This window comes from Pleurodeles waltl, chromosome 6 (genome assembly GCF_031143425.1).
Source record: "Pleurodeles waltl isolate 20211129_DDA chromosome 6, aPleWal1.hap1.20221129, whole genome shotgun sequence".
In the NCBI taxonomy this organism is placed as follows: domain Eukaryota; kingdom Metazoa; phylum Chordata; class Amphibia; order Caudata; family Salamandridae; genus Pleurodeles; species Pleurodeles waltl.
This window is the reverse complement of record NC_090445.1, coordinates 1,608,664,950-1,608,688,151: the sequence shown is the minus strand read 5'-3', so window position 1 is coordinate 1,608,688,151 and position 23,202 is coordinate 1,608,664,950. Positions and strand designations below refer to the sequence as shown.

The window sequence follows — 23,202 nt, the reverse complement described above, 5'->3', positions numbered from 1 at the left end:
GTTCCATAAGCCTTGAAGAGACACGTGGCCGGGCCGACCAGGCCCCTGCGGGGGATCGAAAAAACCCCGAAGGGCCACCGGAGCTCTTCAAAAGTCGGTGTTTATCTGTTGTAACTAACCCGATACCGAACGCAAACAATACCGACGATTTTTCCGAGATTCTAACTAACTTTCCGACCCGAAACACGGAGCGAAAAGGAACACCTCCGAACCTGATGGCGGAAAAAAAACAATCTAAGAAGGAGTCGACGCCCATGCGCAATGGAGCCGAAATAGGAGGAGTCCCTCGATCTCGTGACTCGAAAAGACTTCTTCGAAGAAAAACAAGTTGTAACACTCCGAGCCCAACACCAGATGGCGGGATGTGCACAGCATGTGTATCTGCAGCTACACATGCCATCGAATATATATATATATATATATATATATATATATATATATATATATATATATATATATATATGGAAAATGCCATTTACACAGTGTACATCTGTTCGTGGCATGGTGCGCTGCAGATTCACATGCTGTGCACTGTTCCTGCCATCTAGTGTTGGGCTTGGAGTGTTAAAAGGTGTTTTTCTTCGAAGAAGTCTTTTCGAGCCACGGGACCAGGTGACTCCTCCCTTTCGGCTCCATTGCGCATGGGCGTCGACTCCATCTTAGATTGTTTTCCCCGCATAGGGTGAGACAGGAGTTGGTAGAATGAGGATACTAAGGATGCCCATGCAATGGAGTAGATATGTATGTACATAGTTTGTGGTAAAGGAATATTTATTTACATATATACAATTTAAATGCAACTAAAATGGCTACGGGCTCCCGGGGAGGTGGGAGGGCACTTGTGAATCTGCAGCGCAACATGCCACGAACAGATGTACACTGGGTAAGTGACATTTTCCATTCAATGGCATGTGCAGCTGCAGATAAACATGCTGTGCATAGACTACAAAGCAGTAATCCTCCCGAAAGCGGTGGTCAGCCTGCAGGAGTTGAAGTTGTTTGAAATAATGTTCTTAATACAGCCTGTCCTATTGTGGCTGCTTGTGTTGCTAACACATCTACACAGTAATGTTTAGTAAAGGTATGGGGTGTAGACCAAGTGGCTGCTTTACAAATCTCTGTCATTGGTATATTACTTAGAAAGGCCATTGTGGCTCCTTTCTTTCTAGTGGAGTGTGCCCTTGGTATAATGGGTAATTCTCTTTTAGCTTTGAGGCAACAGGTCTGAATACATTTGACTATCCAACTGGCTATGCCCTGTTTGGATATAGGGTTACCGGCATGGGGTTTTTGGAAAGCATCGAACAATTGTTTAGTTTTACGAAATGCTTTTGTTCTGTCTATGTAATACATTAGCGCTCTTTTTATTTCTAATGTATGCAGTGCTCTTTCTGCTACCGAGTCTGGTTGTGGGAAGAAGACGGAGTTCAACTGTTTGGTTTAGATGAAACGTTGATATGACTTTTGGTAAAAAAAAATTGGGTTTGTACGGAGAACCACTTTATGTTTGTGTATTTGTATAAAGGGTTCTTGGATAGTAAACGCCTGTATTTCGCTGAATCTTCGTAGTGAAGTGATGGCTATTAGAAAAGCTACTTTCCAAGTCAAGAATTGGATTTGACAAGAATGCATGGGTTCAAATGGTGGACCCATGAGTCGTGTAAGTACAATATTAAGATCCCACAAGGGTACTGGTGGGGTTCATGGAGGTATGATCCTTTTTAGTCCTTCCATAAAGGCTTTAATAACTGGGATTCTAAAAAGCGACTTTGTATTTTTAATCTTCAGTTAAGCAGATATTGCAGTGAGATGAATTTTGATGGAAGAAAAAGCTAGATTTGCTTTTTGTAAGTGTAGTAAGTAACTCACAATGTTTTGTATGGAGGCCTCTAATGGTGTGATTTGATTTGCTTGGCAGTAGAAAACAAACCTTTTCCATTTATTAGCATAACTATGCCTTGTTGTCGGTTCCTTGCCTGTTTAATGACTTCCATACACTCATTTGAAAGGTTTAGATAGCCAAATTCTAAGACTTCAGGAGCCAGATTGCTAAATTGAGCGATGCTGGATTGGGGTGTCTGATCTGTTGTTTGTGTTGTGTTAACAGATCTGGTCTGTTTGGGAGATTGATGTGCGGTACTACTGAGAAATCCAACAGTGTGGTGTACCACAGTTGGCAAGCCCACGTTGGTGCTATGAGTATTAGTCTGAGTTTGTTTTGACTCAGTTTGTTGACTAGGAAAGGAATGAGGGGGAGATGGGGCGGGGGAAAAGCGTAAGCAAATATCCCTGACCAACTGATCCATAGAGCATTGCCCTTGGACTGAGGGTGTGGGTACCTGGATGCGAAGTTTTGGCATTTTGCGTTTTGTTGCAAACAGATCTATGTCTGGTGTCCCCCAGCGGTAGAAGTAATCTTGTAGAATCTGGGGATGTATTTCCTACTTGTGAGTTTGCTGGTGATCTCGACTGAGATTGTCTGCTAACTGATTGTGAATGCCTGGTATATATTGTGCTATTAGGCGAATGTTGTTGTGAATTGCCCAATGCCAAATGTTTTGTGTTAGGAGACACAGTTGTGACGAGTGTGTCCCCGCCCCCTGTTTGTTTAAGTAGTACATTGTTGTCATATTGTCTGTTTTGACAAGAATGTGTTTGTGGACTAGAAGGGGTTGAAAGGCTTTTAGTGCTAGAAAGACTGCTAGTGGTTCTAAGAGATTTATGTGAAGTTGTTTTTGTTGACTGTCCCATTGACCTTGTATACTGTGATTGTTGAGGTGTGCTCCCCACCCAATCATGGAAGCGCCTGTTGTGATAATGGCTTGAGGCACTGGGTCTTGAAATGGCCGCCCTTTGTTTAAATTTACAGGGTTCCAATGTGCTCTGTCGTAACAGGCGAGAAGGGCTTGTGAATTGGCGATACGCCACTGGTTGGCCGATTGCGATGCCACTCTTTTCCGCAGCCACGTCGAACTTACGGCTTTCATTATCAGGGGGTGGCGCATCCCCTGACGATTGAGAATTTGCTTGCTTTCTTGCGGCCCCCACTACAACTGAGTCCGGAGGGAGCTGTTGTGTAATAAACACAGGGTCTGATGGGGGAGGTTTATATTTTTTTCCTCGACCCTTGGTGAAATGGCCCTTCCTTTCACCGGATCCTGAAAAACCTGTTGTGCATGCTTAAGCATGCCCGGTGACATTGGCAGGCTTTGATACGAAGCATGCGTGGATGCCAGACTGTTAAACAGAAAGTCATCCTCCACTGGTTCTGAATGCATAGTAACATTATGAAATGTTGCTGCTCTGGTCAGTACTTGTGTATAAGATGTGCTATCCTCTGGAGGTGAAGGCTTTGAAGGATAACACTCAGGACTGTTGTCCGAAACTGGTGGGTCGTATAGGTCCCAGGGGTCTGCATCGTCCTGCGTCATCCCAGTATGTGTGGGTGACTGTGCCATTGGTGTGCCAACTGGTGACCGTTGTGGCGAGTGAAGGAGACGTTTGTGGTGAGAAATGTGGGAGTGGTGACCTTTCTCTAACCACTTTGGCTTTTGGTTGCTCAGTTTCAGTCTCAAGAAATGCCAGTTTTCTTATAAATTTGAGCGGAGGAATGGTTTGTATTTTCCCTGTCTCTTTTTGGATTTGTAGCCTTGGTTGAGTCTGGTCAAGCTCTTCCAAATCCAGATCCTGCTCGAACCTGTGCTTCTTCTTGAGTTGCTCTTCCGTATAGGAAGTTTTTTTCGGTACCGAAACCCCCATGGATACTGTCGGTCTCGGCTTCGAGAGGCTCTTTCGAGGTTTGCCCGATTCGACCAATCGATGTCGACTCTTTTTGGTGCCGGTTTCTGGACCCGAGTCGGAAGACTTCGGCACTATCTTGGCCTTTTTCGGTGCCGATGATGGTATTTGGTCACCGCCTTTCTTGTGGGTAGAGCCATGGCCTTCCGGCAGTGGCGTCCCCGAGGCATTTTGTTTCTTCATTTGACTTTGGGGCTGGGACTGGACAGGTGTACTCACTTTTGTGCTGCCGTCCGTGGACGATCCCCATCTGAGTCATAAGATTCCGAACCTTGTATCGAAATTCTCATTTCTTCCTCCTCGACGTCGAGGTGTTGTGTCGACTTCGATGCCATCTGCAAACGTCTTGCGCTTTGATCTCTTAAGGTCTTCTTGGATCGAAAAGCTTTGCAAGCTTCACAAGTATCCTCTCTGTGTTCTGGCGACAAACACAAATTACAGACCTGATGCTGGTCTGTATAAGGATACTTGGCGTGACACGTCGGACAGAACCGGAAGAGGGTCCGGTCCATGAGTCTTCGACGAAGGGTGTGGTCGGGCCGACCAGGCCTCGGTTAGGTGCAGAAGCCCCGAAGGACCACCGAAGCGGTTGTGTTGTCGGTGCCGATATATTTATACTAAACTGGTCCCGAACGCAAACAATACAGATTGATTTTGATGTTTTTCTAAGTTTTCCCGATTCGAATTACGGAGCAAAGAGGAACACGTCCGAACCCAAAAAGAAAGAAAACAATCTAAGATGGAGTGGACACCCATGCGCGATGGAGCCGAAAGGGAGGAGTCACTCGGTCCCGTGACCCAAAAAGACTTCTTCGAAGAAAAACAACTTGTAACACTCCGAGCCCAACACTAAACGGCAAGAACAGTGCACAGCATGTGTATCTGCAGCTACACATGCCATCGAATATATATATATATATATATATATATATATATATATTTTTATATATGGAAAATTTCACTTACCCAGTGTACATCTGTTCGTGGCATTAGTCGCTGCAGATCTAGTGTTGGGCTCGGAGTGTTACAAGTTGTTTTTCTTCGAAGAAGTCTTTTCGAGTCACAAGATCGAGGGACTCCTCCCATTTCGGCTCCATTGCGCATGGGCGTCGACTCCATCTGAGATTGTTTTCCCCGCAGAGGGTGAGGCAGGAGTTGTGTATCATTGTAATAGTGCCCATGCAATGGAGTGAATATGTATGTACATAATCTAGTTTAAAGTGGTATATTTACAAATTTACAAATGTTCAAGCTCAACTACTAAACAGCTACATGCTCCCGGGGAGGCGTGTGGGCGCATGTGAATCTGCAGCGACTAATGCCACGAACAGATGTACACTGGGTAAGTGACATTTTTCGTTCGATGGCATGTGTAGCTGCAGATACACATGCTGTGCATAGACTAGTAAGCAGTTATCTCCCCAAAAGCGGTGGTTCAGCCTGTAGGAGTTGAAGTTGTTTGAAACAATGTTCGTAGTGCTGCTTGGCCTACTGTGGCTTGTTGTGCTGTTAACACATCCACACAGTAGTGTTTGGTAAATGTATGAGGCGTAGACCATGTGGTTGCCTTACATATTTCGGTCATTGGAATATTTCCTAGAAAGGCCATGGTAGCACCTTTCTTTCTAGTCGAGTGTGCGCTTGGTGTAATAGGCAGTTCTCTTTTTGCTTTGAGGTAACAAGTTTGAATGCACTTAACTATCCCTCTAGCAATGGCTTGTTTAGAAATGAAAATGTCACTTACCCAGTGTACATCTGTTCGTGGCATTAGTCGCTGCAGATTCACATGTTTGGCACAGTCCGCTGCCTGGTGTTGGGCTCGGAGTATTACAAGTTGTTTTTCTTCGAAGAAGTCTTTTTGGTCACGGGACCAAAGGACTCCTCCCTCCTCGGCTCCATTGCGCATGGGCGTCGACTCCATCTTAGATTGTTTTCCCCGCAGAGGGTGAGGATGGAGTTGTTTGGTATAAATAGTGCCCATGCAATGGAGTGAATATGTATGTACGTTAAGAGTTTCTAATAATTATTTACAAATGTTCAGATGTTTAAGATTTATGATCTACTTCTAAACGGCTACAGGCTTCCCGGGGAGGTGGGAGGGTACATGTGAATCTGCAGCGACTAATGCCACGAACAGATGTACACTGGGTAAGTGACATTTTCAGTTCGATGGCATATGTTGCTGCAGATACACATGTTTGGCATAGACTATAAAGCAGTTACCTCCCCTAAAAGCGGTGGTTTAGCCTGTAGGAGTTGAAGTAGTTTGGAATAATGTTCTTAGTACAGCTTGGCCCACTGTAGCTTGTTGTGCATTTAGTACGTCTACACAGTAGTGTTTAGTAAACGTATGAGGCGTAGACCAGGTTGCAGCCTTACATATTTCGCTCATAGGAATGTTTCCTAGAAAGGCCATTGTAGCACCTTTCTTTCTGGTTGAGTGTGCCTTTGGTGTAATAGGCAATTCTCTTTTGGCTTTAAGATAGCATGTTTGAATGCATGTGACTATCCATCTAGCAATGCCTTGTTTAGCGATTGGATTTCCTATGTGTGGTTTTTGAAAAGCTATGAACAGTTGTTTTGTTTTCCTGATTAGCTTTGTTCTGTCAATGTAATACATTAGTGCTCTTTTGATGTCTAATGTATGTAGTGCCCTTTCAGCCACAGAATTTGGTTGTGGGAAGAACACTGGCAATTCTACTGTTTGATTTAAATGGAATGGTGAGATGACTTTTGGCAGAAATTTTGGATTTGTTCTTAGAACTATTTTATTGTTGTGTATTTGAATAAATGGTTCTTGTATGGTAAATGCCTGTATTTCACTTACTCTTCTGAGGGATGTGATTGCAATGAGAAATGCGACCTTCCAGGTTAGATATTGCATTTCACAGGAATGCATGGGTTCGAAAGGTGGACCCATGAGTCTTGTTAAGACGATGTTAAGATTCCATGAAGGAACTGGTGGTGTTCTTGGTGGTATAATTCTTTTTAGCCCTTCCATGAATGCTTTAATAACTGGTATTCTAAATAGAGACGATGAATGAGTAGTTTGTAGGTAAGCAGATATTGCTGCGAGGTGTATTTTTATAGATGAAAAAGCGAGCTTTGCTTTTTGCAAATGTAGTAAGTATCCTACTATGTCTTTAGTAGAGGCATGTAATGGTTGTATTTGATTGGCATGGCAGTAGTAAACAAATCTTTTCCACTTAGATGCATAGCAGTGTCTAGTGGAAGGTTTTCTAGCTTGTTTTATGACCTCCATGCATTCTTGTGTGAGGTCTAAGTGTCCGAATTCTAGGATTTCAGGAGCCAAATTGCCAGATTCAATGATGCTGGGTTTGGATGCCTGATCTGTTGTTTGTGTTGTGTTAACAGATCTGGCCTGTTGGGTAGTTTGACATGCGGTACTAGTGAAAGGTCTAGTAGAGTTGTATACCAAGGTTGTCTTGCCCATGTGGGTGCTATCAGTATGAGTTTGAGTTGGTTTTGACTCAACTTGTTTACTAGATATGGAAGGAGAGGGAGAGGGGGAAAAGCGTACGCAAATATCCCTGACCAACTCATCCATAGAGCATTGCCTTGTGATTCGCGGTGTGGGTACCTGGATGCGAAGTTTTGGCATTTTGAGTTTTCTTTTGTTGCGAACAAATCTATCTGGGGTGTTCCCCAAATTTGAAAGTACTTGTTCAGAACTTGGGTGTGAATTTCCCATTCGTGGACTTGTTGGTGGTCTCGCGAAAGGTTGTCTGCTAGTTGGTTTTGTATTCCTGGAATAAATTGTGCTATTAGGCGAATGTTGTTGTGAATCGCCCACTGCCAAATTTTTTGTGTTAGGAGGCACAATTGTGTTGAGTGTGTTCCTCCTTGTTTGTTTAAATAATACATTGTTGTCATGTTGTCTGTTTTGACAAGAATGTATTTGTGTGTTATTATGGGTTGGAAGGATTTTAACGCTAGAAATACTGCTAACAGTTCTAGGTAATTGATATGAAATTTTGTTTCGTGTATATCCCATTGTCCTTGAATGCTGTGGTGATTGAGGTGTGCTCCCCACCCTGTCATGGAAGCATCTGTTGTTATAACGTATTGAGGCACTGGGTCCTGAAATGTCCGCCCTTTGTTTAAATTTTTGCTGTTCCACCATAGAAGCGAGAGGTATGTTTGGCGGTCTACCAACACCAGATTTTGAAGTTGACCCTGTGCCTGTGACCATTGTGATGCTAGACACTGTTGTAAGGGTTGCATGTGTAGTCTTGCGTTTGGGACAATGGCTATGCATGATGACATCATGCCTAGAAGTTTTAGCACATGTTTTGCTTGTATCTTTTGGTTTGGAAACATAGCACTTATTGCCTTGTGGAATGCCTGCACTCTTTGTGGACTTGGAGTAGCAATTCCTTTTGATGTGTTGATGGTTGCTCCTAGATATTGTTGTGTTTGACACGGTTCTAGGTGTGATTTTGTATAGTTGATGGAAAACCCCAGTTTGTGAAGGGTTTGTATGACAAATGTGGTGTCGTTTGCGCATTTTTTTACTGTGTTGGTCTTGATTAGCCAATCGTCTAGGTAAGGGAACACATGTATCTGTTGTCTCCTGATGTGTGCTGCTACTACTGCTAGACATTTTGTGAACACTCTTGGTGCAGTTGTTATTCCGAATGGCAACACCTTGAATTGGTAATGTATTCCTTTGAATACGAACCGTAGGTACTTTCTGTGAGAAGGGTGTATTGGTATATGAAAGTACGCATCCTTTAGGTCTAATGTGGTCATGTAATCTTGCTGTTTGAGCAGTGGAATGATGTCTTGTAGTGTGACCATGTGAAAATGGTCCGATATGATGTAGGTATTTAGTGTCCTGAGATCTAATATTGGTCTTAATGTTTTGTCTTTTTTTGGAATTAGAAAGTACAGGGAGTAAACTCCTGTGTTTTTTTGTTGTACTGGTACTAACTCTATTGCATCCTTTTGCAGTAGTGCTTGAACTTCTAGTCCTAAAAGTTCTAAATGTTGTGGTGACATTTTGCGTGTTTTGGGGGGGATGTTTGGTGGGAAGTTGTGGAATTCTATGCAATAGCCATGTTGGATTATTGCTAATACCCAATTGTCTGTTGTAATCTGTTGCCAAGTTTGGTAGAATTGGCTTAGTCTTCCCCCCACTGGTGTTGAGTGAAGGGGTTGCGTGACTTGAAAGTCACTGTTTAGGTGGAGGTGTTTTTGGAGTCTGGAATCTTCCCCTACTCCTTGGGAATTGACCCCCCCGATATCCCCTGAAACCTCCCCTTTGGAAGGAAACATGATATGGTGTGGTTCTTGTTTGTTGGCTGGTGGTGTCTGTGGGTTGGCCACGAAACCCCCCTCTAAATGGAGTTTTTCTGAAAGAGCCTCTGCTCTGCGGGGAGTAGAGTGCGCCCATGGCCTTGGCCGTGTCTGTGTCCTTTTTAAGTTTTTCAATGGCTGTATCCACTTCAGAGCCAAAAAGTTGTTTCTCGTTGAAGGGCATATTAAGGACAGCCTGCTGGATTTCAGGTTTGAAGCCTGAAGTGCGTAGCCAAGCGTGTCTCCTTATGGTGACAGCAGTGTTGACTGTTCTTGCTGCAGTATCGGCTGCGTCTAGTGAAGAGCGGATTTGATTGTTTGAGATCGTTTGTCCCTCTTCCACTATTTGCTGCGCCCTTTTTTGGTATTCCTGGGGAAGATGGTCTACGAGAAGTTGCATCTCGTCCCAGTGTGCGCGGTCATATCTGGCCAGCAGCGCTTGTGAATTTGCGATGCGCCACTGGTTGGCTGCCTGTGATGCTACTCTTTTCCCTGCCGCATCAAATTTTCGGCTTTCTTTGTCCGGAGGTGGGGCGTCGCCAGATGTATGTGAATTTGCTCTCTTGCGAGCTGCCCCTACTACCACGGAGTCAGGTGGTAACTGCGAAGTAATAAACACTGGGTCTGTGGGTGGTGGTTTGTATTTCTTATCCACCCTTGGGGTGATGGCTCTTGATTTTACGGGCTCTTCAAAAATTTGTTTTGCGTGCCGTAACATCCCTGGTAGCATTGGGAGACATTGATATTGGCTGTGTGTAGCCGAGAGGGTGTTAAATAAAAAATCATCCTCTATAGGATCGGAATGCAGTTGGACATTGTGGAATTCTGCTGCCCTAGCCACCAGTTGCGAGTATGAGGTACTGTCCTCTGGCGGTGACGGCTTTGTGGGGTATGATTCGGGATCATTGTCCGGCACTGGGGTGTCATACAGGTCCCAAGCGTCTTGATCCTGATCGTCATGACTTATGTTAGTTTGCGCTGGTGAGTGCATTTGTGGCGGTGTTTGTGCCGGCGATGCCTGTGGTGGAGAGGGCGGAGGCGTGACTGTTTTAACCACTTTGGCTTGTGGTTGTGCGTCATCCTTTGGAAGTCCGATCCTTCTTTTCCTCATGATTGGGGGAAGGGTTGATATCTTCCCTGTGTCGTGCTGGATGTACAGTCTCTTTTGTGTGTAGTCCGATTCTACACTTTGGAGCTCTTGTCCAAATCTGTGCATTTGGCCACTTATTCCTTGTTCCTCTGAGTAGGATGAAGGTGTGGTATTTTTCGGCGCCGAGAGAGAATCTTTTTTCGGTTTCGGCACCGACAGAATTTTTGTTCCTTTCGGCATGGATTCTCGGTGCCGATGTTTTTCGGTGCCGGTATCTTGTTTTTGTCTCTCGGAGCCGCTTTCTCGGCTCCGAGGTTGCTCCATGGCGGTCCCTCGACCGGAGTCGGGTGTCTTCGCTATGGGCGTGCCCTTTTTCGGCGCCTTCGACGGGTCGCCTGTTTTATGGGTCGAGCCATGGCCTGTTGGCAGTGGCGTCCCCTGGGCTTTCGGTTTGTCGATGGATTTACTTTTCGACGTCTTACTCACAGTTTGTTGCTGTTGTTCGACGTCGGAGTCTCCGGATTCTGATTCCGGAACCGAGAATGTTTCCTCTTCCTCGTCGAAACGTTGTTTTGTCGACGTGGACGCCATTTGTTGACGCCTGGCTCTTCGGTCCCGGAGTGTTTTTCTGGACCGGAAGGCTCGACAGGCTTCACAGGTATCCTCCTTGTGCTCGGGGGACAAGCACAAGTTACAGACCAAGTGCTGATCTGTATAAGGATACTTACTGTGACATTTTGGGCAGAAACAAAACGGGGTCCGTTCCATCGGCTTCAATGTCGCACGCGGTCGGGCCGACCAGGCCCCGATGGGGATCGAAACTACCCCAAAGTCTTCCGATGATCGGTGTCGATGTACCTAACTATCCCAATACCGAACGGAACAATACCGACGCTTTCTTCCGAAATTCTGACTAACTTTCCGAACCGAAACACGGAGCGAAAAGGAATACGTCTGAACCCGACAGCGGAAAAAAACAATCTAAGATGGAGTCGACGCCCATGCGCAATGGAGCCGAGGAGGGAGGAGTCCTTCGGTCCCGTGACCAAAAAGACTTCTTCGAAGAAAAACAACTTGTAATACTCCGAGCCCAACACCAGGCAGCGGACTGTGCCAAACATGTGTATCTGCAGCAACATATGCCATCGAACTTGGATTTACTGTATGAGGTTTTGGAAAGCAATAAATAATTGTTTTGTTTTCTAATTAGTTTTGTTCTGTCAATGTAGTACATTAACTCTCTTTTGATGTCTAATGTATGTAGTGCTCTTTCTGCTACGGAATCTGGCTGTGGAAAGAATACTGGTAGTTCTACTGTTTGATTCAAGTGGAATGGTGATATGACTTTTGGTAAGAATTTAGGATTTGTTCGTAAGACTACTTTATGCTTGTGTATCTGAATAAATGGTTCTTGTATGGTAAATGCTTGTATCTCACTTACTCTTCTTAGAGATGTGATAGCAATTAGAAATGCAACTTTCCATGTTAAGTGTTGCATTTCACATGAGTGCATAGGTTCGAAAGGTGGACCCATGAGGCGAGTTAAGACAATGTTGAGGTTCCATGAAGGAACTGATGGTGTTCTTGGTGGTATAATTCTCTTCAGGCCTTCCATAAACGCTTTAATGACTGGTATTCTAAATAATGAACCTGAGTGCGTAATTTGCAGATAAGCTGAAATTGCGGTAAAATGTATTTTAATGGATGAAAAAGCTAGCTTTGACTTTTGCAAATGTAGTAAGTAGCTTACAATGTCTTTAGCAGATGCGTGTAATGGCTGGATTTGATTATTATGACAATAATAAACAAATCTTTTCCATTTATTTGCATAGCAATGTCTAGTGGTTGGTTTCCTAGCTTGTTTTATGACCTCCATGCATTCCTGTGGAAGGTCTAAGTGTCCGAATTCTAAGATTTCAGGAGCCAAATCACTAGATTCAGCGATGCTGGATTTGGGTGTCTGATCTGTTTGTGTTGAGTTAACAGATCTGGTTTGTTTGGTAGTTTGACATGAGGCACTACTGAGAGGTCTAGTAGTGTTGTGTACCAAGGTTGCCTTGCCCAAGTTGGTGCTATCAGTATGAGTTTGAGTTTGTTTTGACTCAATTTGTTTACCAGATATGGAAGGAGTGGGAGAGGGGGAAAAGCGTATGCAAATATCCCTGACCAACTCATCCATAACGCATTGCCCTGAGACTGATCCTGTGGGTATCTGGATGCGAAGTTGTGGCATTTTGCATTTTCTTTGGTTGCAAATAGGTCTATTTGTGGTGTTCCCCATCTTTGGAAGTAAGTGTTTAGTATTTGGGGGTGAATTTCCCATTCGTGGATCTGTTGGTGATCCCAGGAAAGATTGTCTGCTAACTGTTTCTGAATACCTGGAATAAACTGTGCTATTAGGCGAATGTGGTTGTGAATTGCCCAATGCCATATTCTTTGTGCTAGGAGACACAACTGAGTTGAGTGTGTTCCTCCCTGTTTGTTTAGATAATACATCGTTGTCATGTTGTCTGTTTTGACAAGGATGTGTTTGTGGCTTATTATGGGTTAAAATGCTTTTAATGCTAGAAATACTGCCAGTAGTTCTAAGTGATTTATGTGAAACTTTCTTTGCTGAGAGTCCCATTGTCCCTGGATGATGTGTTGATTGAGATGAGCTCCCCACCCTATCATGGAGGCGTCTGTAGTTATAACGTATTGAGGCACTGGGTCTTGGAAAGGCCGCCCTTGGTTTAAATTGATATTGTTCCACCATAGAAGCGAGGTGTATGTTTGGCGGTCTATCAACACTAGATCTAGAAGTTGACCCTGTGCCTGTGACCATTGTGATGCTAGGCACTGTTGTAAGGGCCGCATGTGCAATCTGGCGTTTGGGACAATGGCTATGCATGAGGACATCATGCCTAGTAGTTTCATTACCATCTTGACCTGTATTCTTTGTTTTGGATACATGACTTGTATTACCTTGTGAAATGCTTGTACCCTTTGTGGACTTGGAGTGGCAACCCCTTTTGTTGTGTCGATTGTCGCCCCTAAGTATTGCTATGTTTGACACGGCTGAATGTGCGACTTTGTGTAGTTGAGTGAGAAACCTAGTTTGTGGAGGGTCTCGATAACATACTCTGTGTGTTGTGAACACCGTTTTTGCGTGTTGGTTTTGATTAACCAATCGTCTAGGTACGGGAACACGTGTATTTGCTGTCTTCTGATATGCGCAGCTACCACTGCCAGGCATTTTGTAAAAACTCTTGGCGCAGTTGTTATCCCAAATGGCAACACTTTGAATTGGTAATGTACCCCTTGGAATACAAACCTTAGGTACTTTCTGTGTGAAGGATGTATCGGTATATGGAAGTATGCATCCTTTAGGTCTAGTGTTGTCATGTAGTCTTGCTGTTTGAGCAATGGGATTACGTCCTGTAATGTCACCATGTGAAAGTGATCTGATTTGATGTAGGTATTTAACGTACTGAGATCCAATATAGGTCTTAGAGTTTTGTCCTTTTTGGGTATGAGAAAGTACAGAGAGTAAACTCCTGTTCCTTTCTGATGAACTGGTACTAATTCTATTGCTCTTTTTTGTAACAACGCTAGTACTTCTAGCTGTAGAAGATATATGTGTTGTTTTGACATATTGTGTGTTTTCGGTGGGACATTTGGAGGGAAATTGAGAAATTCTACGCAATAACCATGCTGGATAATTGCTAAGACCCAAGTATCTGTTGTTATTTCCTCCCATTGTTTGTAGAACTTGGTTAGCCTCCCCCCCCACAGGTGTTATGTGTTGGGGATTTGTGACATGTAAGTCACTGTTTGTTTTGTGGAGTTTTGGGACTTTGGAACTTCCCTCTACTTTTTTGGAACTGTCCCCCTCTATATTGTCCCCGAAAACTTCCCCGCTGATATTGGCTCTGATAAGTGGGCCTTGTTTGTGAGGTTGTGGGTTCTGTGCTTTGCCCTCGAAACCCCCCTCGAAACTGTGTTTTACGAAATGTGCCTCTGCTCTGTGGGGAGTAGAGTGCGCCCATGGCTTTGGCCGTATCAGTGTCTTTTTTAAGTTTTTCAATAGCAGTGTCCACCTCTGGCCCAAACAACTGCTGTCCGTTAAATGGCATATTCAGCACAGCTTGCTGTATTTCTGGCTTGAATCCTGATGTACGCAGCCATGCATGTCTCCTTATTGTCACTGCTGTGTTTACAGTTCTAGCAGCTGTGTCTGCTGCATCCATTGCTGACCGTATCTGATTGTTTGAGATACTCTGTCCTCCTTCTACTACTTGCTGTGCTCTCTTCTGGAACTCCTTGGGCAAATGTTCTATAAAGTGTTACATTTCGTCCCAATGAGCCCTATCGTATCTGGCCAACAAAGCCTGTGAGTTTGCAATACGCCACTGTTTTGCTGCCTGTGCCGCCACCCTTTTCCCTGCTGCGTTGAATTTACGACTTTCTTTATCTGGAGGTGGTGCATCTCCTGAAGTGTGTGAGTTTGCTCTCTTGCGAGCTGCCCCTACTACCACTGAGTCCGGGGTTAGCTGTTTTGTGATGTACACGGGGTCTGTTGGTGGCGCTTTATATTTTTTCTCCACTCTTGGAGTAATGGCCCTTCCTTTTACAGGCTCCTCAAACACTTGTTTGGAGTGTTTTAGCATTCCAGGTAGCATGGGGAGACTCTGGTACTGGCTGTGTGTGGACGACAGTGTATTAAATAGAAAGTCGTCTTCAATGGGCTCTGCATGCAGGCTGACATTATGAAACGCCGCTGCCCTCGACACCACCTGTGCATAGGCTGTACTATCTTCTGGCGGTGACGGTCTAGCTGGATAACAGTCAGGACTATTATCCGACACTGGCACATCATAAAGATCCCACGCGTCTGGATCGTCCTGACTCATCCCTGTAGGAGTCGGGGATTGCATCATTGGTGGAGTGGCTACTGGTGATGGTTGCGGAGAGCGTTGTGGAGACGGTGGCGGGCTTACTTGTTTAGCCACCTTTGCCTGTGGCTGCTTGTCTTTCTCCTGGAAGGCAAGTTTGCGTTTCATTCTAATAGGAGGGAGAGTGCTGATCTTCCCTGTTTCTTTTTGGATGTGGAGCCTTCTTTTTGTGTAGTCTGGCTCCATTGTCTCCAGTTCCTGTCCAAATCTATGTATCTTCATTTGTGAGGACAGTCCCTGTTCCTCTGTGTAGGAACTTGATTTCGGTTTTGAGGCCGGATGTTTCGGTAACGAAACCTTTTCGGCTGCTTATTTCAATTCCGACGAAACCTTTTTTATTTTCGACGTTGTGGTCTCTCGGTGCTGACTCATTTCGGTGCCGCTGTCTCGGTGCCGAACTTGCTCGGAGCCGCTGTCTCGGGCCAAAGATTGCTGTGTGGTGGTATCTCGACCAGAGTCGGATGACTTCGACACCAGCGTGCCCTTTTTCGGTGCCGATGATCGGTCACCTATTTTTCGGGTTAAGCCATGGCCTGTTAGCGGTGGCGTCCCCTGGGCTTTTGTGGTCTTCTCGTGAGTTTGATGTTTCGACGTCTTATTCACGGTTTTCGGCGTTTCTTCGGGATCGAGCTCGTCCGAGTCCGACTCCTGGATGGAGAAGGTTTCTTCTTCCTCCTCGAAACGCCCTTGTCCTGTCGGCGCTGATGCCATCTGCAGTCTTCTCGCTCTTCGGTCTCTTAGTGTCTTCCTCGACCGAAACGATCGACAGGCTTCACAAGCATCTTCCTTGTGCTCTGGAGACAAAGACAAGTTACAGACCAGATGCTGATCTGTATACGGATACTTGTTATGGCATTTTGGGCAGAAGCGGAATGGGGTCCGTTCCATCAGCCTTAAAGAGACACGTGGCCGTGCCGACCAGGCCCCGACGGGGGATTGAAAAAACCCCGAAGGGCCACCGGAGCTCTTCAAAAGTCGGTGTCGATCTGTTGTAACTAACCCGATACCGAACGCAAACAATACCAGCGATTTTTCCGAGATTCTAACTAACTTTCCGACCTGAAACACGGAGCGAAAAGGAACACGTCCGAACCCGATGGCAGAAAAAAAACAATCTAAGATGGAGTCGACGCCCATGCACAATGGAGCCGAAATGGTAGGAGTCCCTCGATCTCGTGACTCGAAAAGACTTCTTCGAAGAAAAACAACATGTAACACTCCGAGCCCAACACTAGATGGCAGGATGTGCACAGCATGTACATATATAAAAAGCTTGTATGTCATATTTAATATGTGGTGCTGGGTACACGCAGGCTGGCAAAAGTATCTAGTGCTTATGACTACTGATGAAGATCCACTGGAATAGAAGTATCTTTCTAATAAAGTAGTGGAATACATTTCCTTTGATAAAGCCGCAGATATACAGCAAGGTTCTTGTCTACAGCATATAATCTACTACTCCATTTAGCAGGAGGGTCAAGGGAGGGTATTAAACATTTTGTTGAATAGAGCTATAAACTGTTAACTTTCCTGGAGTAAACAAAAGAGCGATCTGGGCACCAGACTCTTCCATGATCAGTATAATTTCTGAAGGCACCAAGTGCCTCTTAGGAATAGGCATAAAATACCCAATTCTAAAATGAACTAGCTAATGGTGACCACAAATGTGCAGTTGTCCTTAACTCTCAATATACAGTGTCTGAATGTTGCAAATTGATAGTTATTGCTGATAGTGAGGTCCTATGCATCATATGTCGAAAGGTGAGACAGCCGTGGTGAATTCAACATTAATTTTGACAGCAAACCTCTCGCCTCTGAAGCTCTGGTGGCTAAATGCCACAATGTCAACAAAGACCGTGAAGAGGATGCTTTTGACATTAAAAGCCTTGATGCCTACAGGAGTGGTGATTGTGACTAAATGAGTGTGATAAGGTGGAAGGAGATGCTCCCTGTAGGCTTCCCACCGTATTGGATAGGCCGAGCAGAAGATTCAATTTTTTCCTCATGGATACCACAACAGTTCTTCTCATTTTGAACAAAAAGGATCCTCTGATATTTGGCCAGTCAGGCATACATAAATGCAGAGGGTATGAGGTTCCTTTTTAGACTATATCATTAAACATTGCAGACACTTGACAAACAAGTACGGCATGCTGCCTGTGGGAAAAACTACTTAGGATGCTTATAAAACAGATGGAATGAGATTCCATGCAAATGTAATATTCTTCATTAGAAATAAACCATCTAACTGGAAATTTAATCCAGATGACAACAGCAAAGCCCAGTGCCCGGATTCTCACAGAAGAGTGTAGGACGATTAACTAAGCTCTAGCTTCTTGGGCTGTGTACAGGTTATATTTGTTTAAACAATTGTAAAGTTTGTAGACTTTCAATGTTTGATCTACGATTTTCCTTTCTAACACACTATTCTGTTGTGGTTAAAAAAACAATTACTGTCTCGTAGTTAGACAAATCATAGTTACATTAGATATTCGTGTAAAGGGTTCTTTCTTTTAAATAGTTTTCTCTTGTTAATAGATATTTCGAAAACCTGCAGAGGGAAAGCTCTTCAGAAAGATCCTATAATAAAGATAAAAGCATAGTAAATGTGGTCATTCTGTAAATATTTTTTTTGAACTGTAATTAGAACAAGATGATTTTTTCTGAACTGCAATTATAACAAGATGATTTTTACGAACATAGTAGAGGAGGTTTTATTGTTATACGGACCAAAGGCATCTCCACAATTATTCATCCAGCTACCCATCCCACACACTTCTACTTGTCAGCAGCAAATCTTTCCTTTTACATATGTGATATCTGCTCAGTGCATCTGAAGGAGGAATATTCAGTGTACTGAACTTCAGTCCAACGATCTTCATGGAAAAATGAAATGTCATAGTTAAGGACAAGAAGATAGTGAATGGGGGAACTAGAGGTTAAAGATCACAAGACTACAGGAGCAATAATAAATTGAGAGGGGACATGAGTGAAGAGAATGCATGTACTTCACAAAAATATCAACATGTGGCGGTGTATTCTGCAAATCAGTAGATTAAACCACTAGCAAGCAATCGGCAAAATCAAAAGAACAGAACCTGGGAAGAGGGGCTGCTTTCTTAATTGTAGATTACATGAATAAAAACATGTTTATCATTGACAATATAATATGTATATGGGAAAGAGCACCGGGCTGTAGAAGTGTGCATTCTTGAACAGTACATTTCTGAGAGGCTACAACATAAATGAAAGTCAATGGAAAATTGAGATACTGCTCTAGTAAGGTGGAATGAGTCTGATAGTGCAACAGTCTTTGAATCAATAGGAACACACATACGCATAAGAGCTGCCTGTATATGAAAGGAAAGAAGTAATTGAGAAGTTGCAACTGTAAAATAAAAACGCATCCTTTTTACATTAATGAATAGCAATATAAACAGCAATTCAAAGGTGTGCATAAATCAAACAGGGGTTGGGCACATTTGCAGTGCCACTCACATTACAAAGCAATAAAATCCTCACCTTGTCATACCAGCAGCGCATACTAAGCTGGCCACACATGCAGTTAGTGGAGGAGCAGTCATCGATACATACACAATACTGAAAGACAAGAAAGAAATATTGAGCTCCTATATGAGGGAAAGAAAAGGCACTATATCTAAAACAGTAGAAGAAAGTCCTAGAAAAACCCTCAAACAAATGAAATAAGTCCAAAAATGTGCAACGCTGCACATGGAAACATTCACACATTTAAAACTATGCAGGCCTTTATGCCATATTGGAGGTATGACTGCACAAAAGGCAAATCAACTTCAGAATGAGTCAAGAGGATTTGCAGAAAAAACAACAAATGTAACTCCTGATGTACCAGAAAAGCAACGGTTCCCAACTGCTGGAATACATGCCACATATTCCTTTGTCCTGGATGGTCTTGTCAGTCCTTTTTCTTGGATCTTCACTGTTACAAGTTGAACAAACAATTGTTTACAGAACTATGTGCCTGTGCTAGAAAGGATGTGTGTTTGGCAAGACATTTCTCTTTCTCTGTTACTGATGGTAATCAGACTGACCTGCCAATTACATGCAAGTAGATTTAATCTAGCATTAGAACTGAGACACTCACTGCCTCCTCTGTCTGATTCTGACTTCCTCATTCATAAAAACAAAGTGGTGCCTGTTAATAAACAAAAGATGTCTGGGTCTATCTGCATATTGTAGACTATGGATTTGAAAAACAGAAGTGTTGATGCACGGTAACCCAAAGCACTTTCTACAAAATGATCAAATTACTTACCTTCGGTAACACTCTTTTTGATGGATACTCAATCTATCCACAGATTACTCACCGTTAGACTATCCCCTAGGCACCATACTGGAATATGAAAGCTTTCACAGCAATCTCCCTGTGAGCTGCTAGACACTGACACTGTCAGTGCCCTCGGAGCTCAACAATTATCAGAGGTACTCATGTGCAGTTCTTTAGTCTCGTAAAATTTTTAGATGTAAAAAATAAAAAAAATAAAAAAAAGAGACCATTCCACAGAACGGGACTGACGTGGGAGTGATGTAGGGAATCTGTGGTTCGAAAGAGTATTCTTAAGAAAGAGAGTTACTGACGGTAAGTAACTGATGGATACTTTTAAACCCAGATTCCTTACCTTTAGAATAAATACCCAAGAAGTACCTTCCAAGGCGAAGAGTCTGTTTAGACCAAAATGTCCTCCAGGACTGACTGGACAAAATACCTGCGCTGTCAAGGCAGTAGTGCTTTATGAACATGTGCACTAACGCCCACGTTAACAGATGCAAAGAACAAGTACTCTGCGTACTAAAGGAATGGTCACAGCTTTGGCAGAGGGAGATTGTAGGCTTTCTGGAGGCTGCTTCTTTGCCAATGTGTAGCAGATGTTAATGCACAGAGGACTATCCACCAATGGATGGTCTGTGTCTTCACCACCTTGTTCTTCTTTTTCCCCAGAGAACCTCACAAAGAGCTAATCGTCCATTCGTGCTCTCTTGGGGCTCACTTTTAAGGACAAAACTGCATCAAAGAAGGTTGAATGGCTTGCTCTAAGCAAAAATATGTCCCCACCATCAGCACAATGCCCTGAGCCTGAGCTTGTCTGTAAAATGTTCTATAAAGAGGCTAAACCGAGGGGGCCTCAATTTGACTCATCCAGCACACTAATTTAATCGTCAATGGCAAGGTTTATGGGTATTGGACCAACAAACACCTGTGCATTGGTTCAAAGGGGTACATATCAGAAAGGTGGAGACTATATCCAACTCCCAATGGCATTGCAAATGGTGTTGGTGGAAACGCATGGTCTAAACCTTTCGGGAAAAAAAACAATTATAACTTGTGATTTGAACAAGGACGACTGGAAAACATATAAAGCCTAAGTAGTCAACAGGCTACCTTTAACTGTGCTCAGAGCAAGGACTTGCTGGATCAAAAACAAAGCGAACATCAACACAGTTCTGCCTACACTGGGTCTCACTGTCAATACTATACCATGCCACAAACGTGTCCCAGTGTATTACGTATACAGTTTTAGTGGAAGGGCACCTGGTCGCTAAGACATCAACACAATCAGTAGGGAGATCAAAACAACCCAATTGTGGCCTCTTAATCTTCACACATGGAGGTACAGGTTTCACAGGCTCAGGTGCAAACAGCATCTCCTCCCACAGTTGAAGCCTGCTTGGAGGGCAGATACTTATGTTCAGACGCTCTGGGTACACACTCTCCTGCCCCAATCCAACACTCTCCTGGCCCGTTTGCGCCTGATCTTCTTCAGAACTCGGGGCAGCAGAGGTAGGGGCGGGAAGGTATACAGCAGTTCTGTGCTTCCCTGTGAATGAACTGCCTCTCCAAGAGAAAGATTTCTTGGGAACTCCAGTATGCAAATTTAGTAATAGAGGTTTCAAACAGATCGAGCAAGCGCACTCTACACTGTCGGAAGAAGCCCTGTGCCACTTCCAGATGTAATTGTCATTCCTTATCTGCTAGACATCACAGACTGAGCCTGTTCTCCCTGGCTTTTATAGATTCCCCCAAGGCCGCGAACCATCAGTGAAATTCCCTGAAAATTCAGTCTGCTCCAGATGCACAAAGCCTTCTGGTAAAGGACTCGGCTCACCACAATCTCACTCTGCTTTGTTGCAGTACAACATGTTGGTGTTGTCTGAGAGAACCTGCACCCGCCCCACATGGATTGCTTGTACGAAGGCTTCCAATGGCAGCTCTAGTTGGAGTAGGAATAGAAGTCAGCCTCTGGCCCAACTGCGACTGAGCAGCCACCACTGCAGATCTGTTGCAGTCTCCTCAGACAAGTTTCCTTGGTGTTGGGCCCAGGTGTGTGTATGTTTGTGTGTTCGTGGTTGCGGGTGTGTGTTGCCTGATGGAATGCAAGTGTGCATGTATGAAGGTGTGAGTGCGTGTGTGTTGTTTTGTGTCTCTATGTGTTTGAATGTGTGTGTGGGTGGATGTATGCATGTATGCATGTGTGTGTGTGTGTGTTAAGGGAGGCGTGAATGTAGAGCGGTGGGGGGGGGGGGGTTAACTGGAGGTGGGGGGAAGGGGTTTAGAGACCCCTCTCAGTGACCGGGAATTCCCTGTCACTGATAGTGCCTACCGCCATGGTTTTCGTGGCGGTAAGGAAGCCACAAAAACCATGGTGGTAGGTGGGGGTCATAATCCCAGGGGCCGAACAGTGACACCCGCCAATGTCATAATATGGTGGTAGGTACCGCCAGCCTATTGGCGGTACTTACCGCCATGTAACCACCGACCGCCGGGGTCATAATGACCCCCCATAGTCTAAGAGCAAGATACAGGAGGCCAAAAGGTGCAAAGCCTCGGAACCACTCTCACGGAGACCTAGGACAGAGGGTGAAATATCTGGATCACAGCATGAAAGATCAGGTCTCACTGTGATGGAGGGAAGGCCTTTTGCTTCATCACATCCAATATTTCCAAGAAGTCAGTTTTGACTTTGGCTGGTTGTTTGAGAACTTCAACAATGGCGGGAGGTTCACCATCATCTGGTGCTGGTCTATCAATGACTGTGATGAGTGCACCTTCAACAGTCAGTTGTAGGTATAAAGGAAAAGTGGAATCCCCCAAGTTTTGAAGATTTGCAGAGACCACCGTCCTCACTTTTGTAAACCACAAGGAACAGAGCAAACTGAAAATGCTCTTAGTCCACCTTAAATCGCAGGTAATGTCTGCGAGACAGCAGGATGGGTACATGAAAGCATAAGTCCTGCAAGTTCAGGGCTAACATCCAGTCGCCAGGATCCAGGATAGATAGAACCTAAACAAGAGGGAGCATTTTAAATTTGTCCTTTCGTAAGGAGGCAATCAGAGGGTGAAGATCAAAAATAGGATGTAGGCCCACGTACCTTATCAGTATGAGGAAATAGTGGGAGTAACAACCAGTCCAGATTTCTGCATCTGGTACCCCCTAAATTGCCTGTCTGGCCAGTAGAGCTTGCACCTATTACAACAGATGGACTGGTGTGCTTGTGAAAGCACTCTGATGTGGCCTGAAGATGTTGTGAGTCAGGAAGAAATTGAAGGGCATAGTCCCGCTGAACGATCTGAGAACCAATCTATCGGGTATAACAGAGTTACGTCGTCAGAAATGCCTGACCCTGCCTTCCACTGGGTGGCTGTGTGCCACTAAGTGCAAACTAAAGTGGTATGGATGCTGATGGAGAGGGACAGTGAAGATATGTGGCTTTGGGGCCTGCACATTGGGTGCTTCATCCCCTATCCCAAAGGGTCTGGGTTGACTGTTGCTGGGTAGGCGGGCCCTGGTGTTGTCTGTATGCCAGACCTTTCTTATAGTCCCAAAAGGGCAAAATCTGTTGAGACAACTGTCTGGCAGGGGCCAAAAAACAAATAAAGCACCATGGCCCAGCTCTCCTTGATGTGTTCCAGGGCAGAGTTAGCTTTCTCATCAAATTAGTGTGATCCTTTGAAAGGCATATCCACAATGGCTGCCTGGACATATCCAGAAAAGCCTCTAGGCCTTATCCATTCATGGCAATGGA

At 44.3% G+C, this 23,202-nt stretch overlaps 1 protein-coding gene across 15 annotated transcripts in view; it reads right to left on the bottom strand.

The window, feature by feature from the left end:
• The window catches only part of EHMT1 (euchromatic histone lysine methyltransferase 1), an 800,236-nt gene that overhangs the window by 99,344 nt on the left and 677,690 nt on the right, over positions 1-23,202 (bottom strand). For all 15 annotated transcript variants that reach the window (XM_069241478.1, XM_069241487.1, XM_069241485.1 and 12 more), the window contains one exon: positions 18,664-18,741. In XM_069241478.1, coding sequence (XP_069097579.1) covers positions 18,664-18,741 — 78 coding nt within the window. The remainder of the gene's footprint in view (positions 1-18,663; positions 18,742-23,202) is intronic.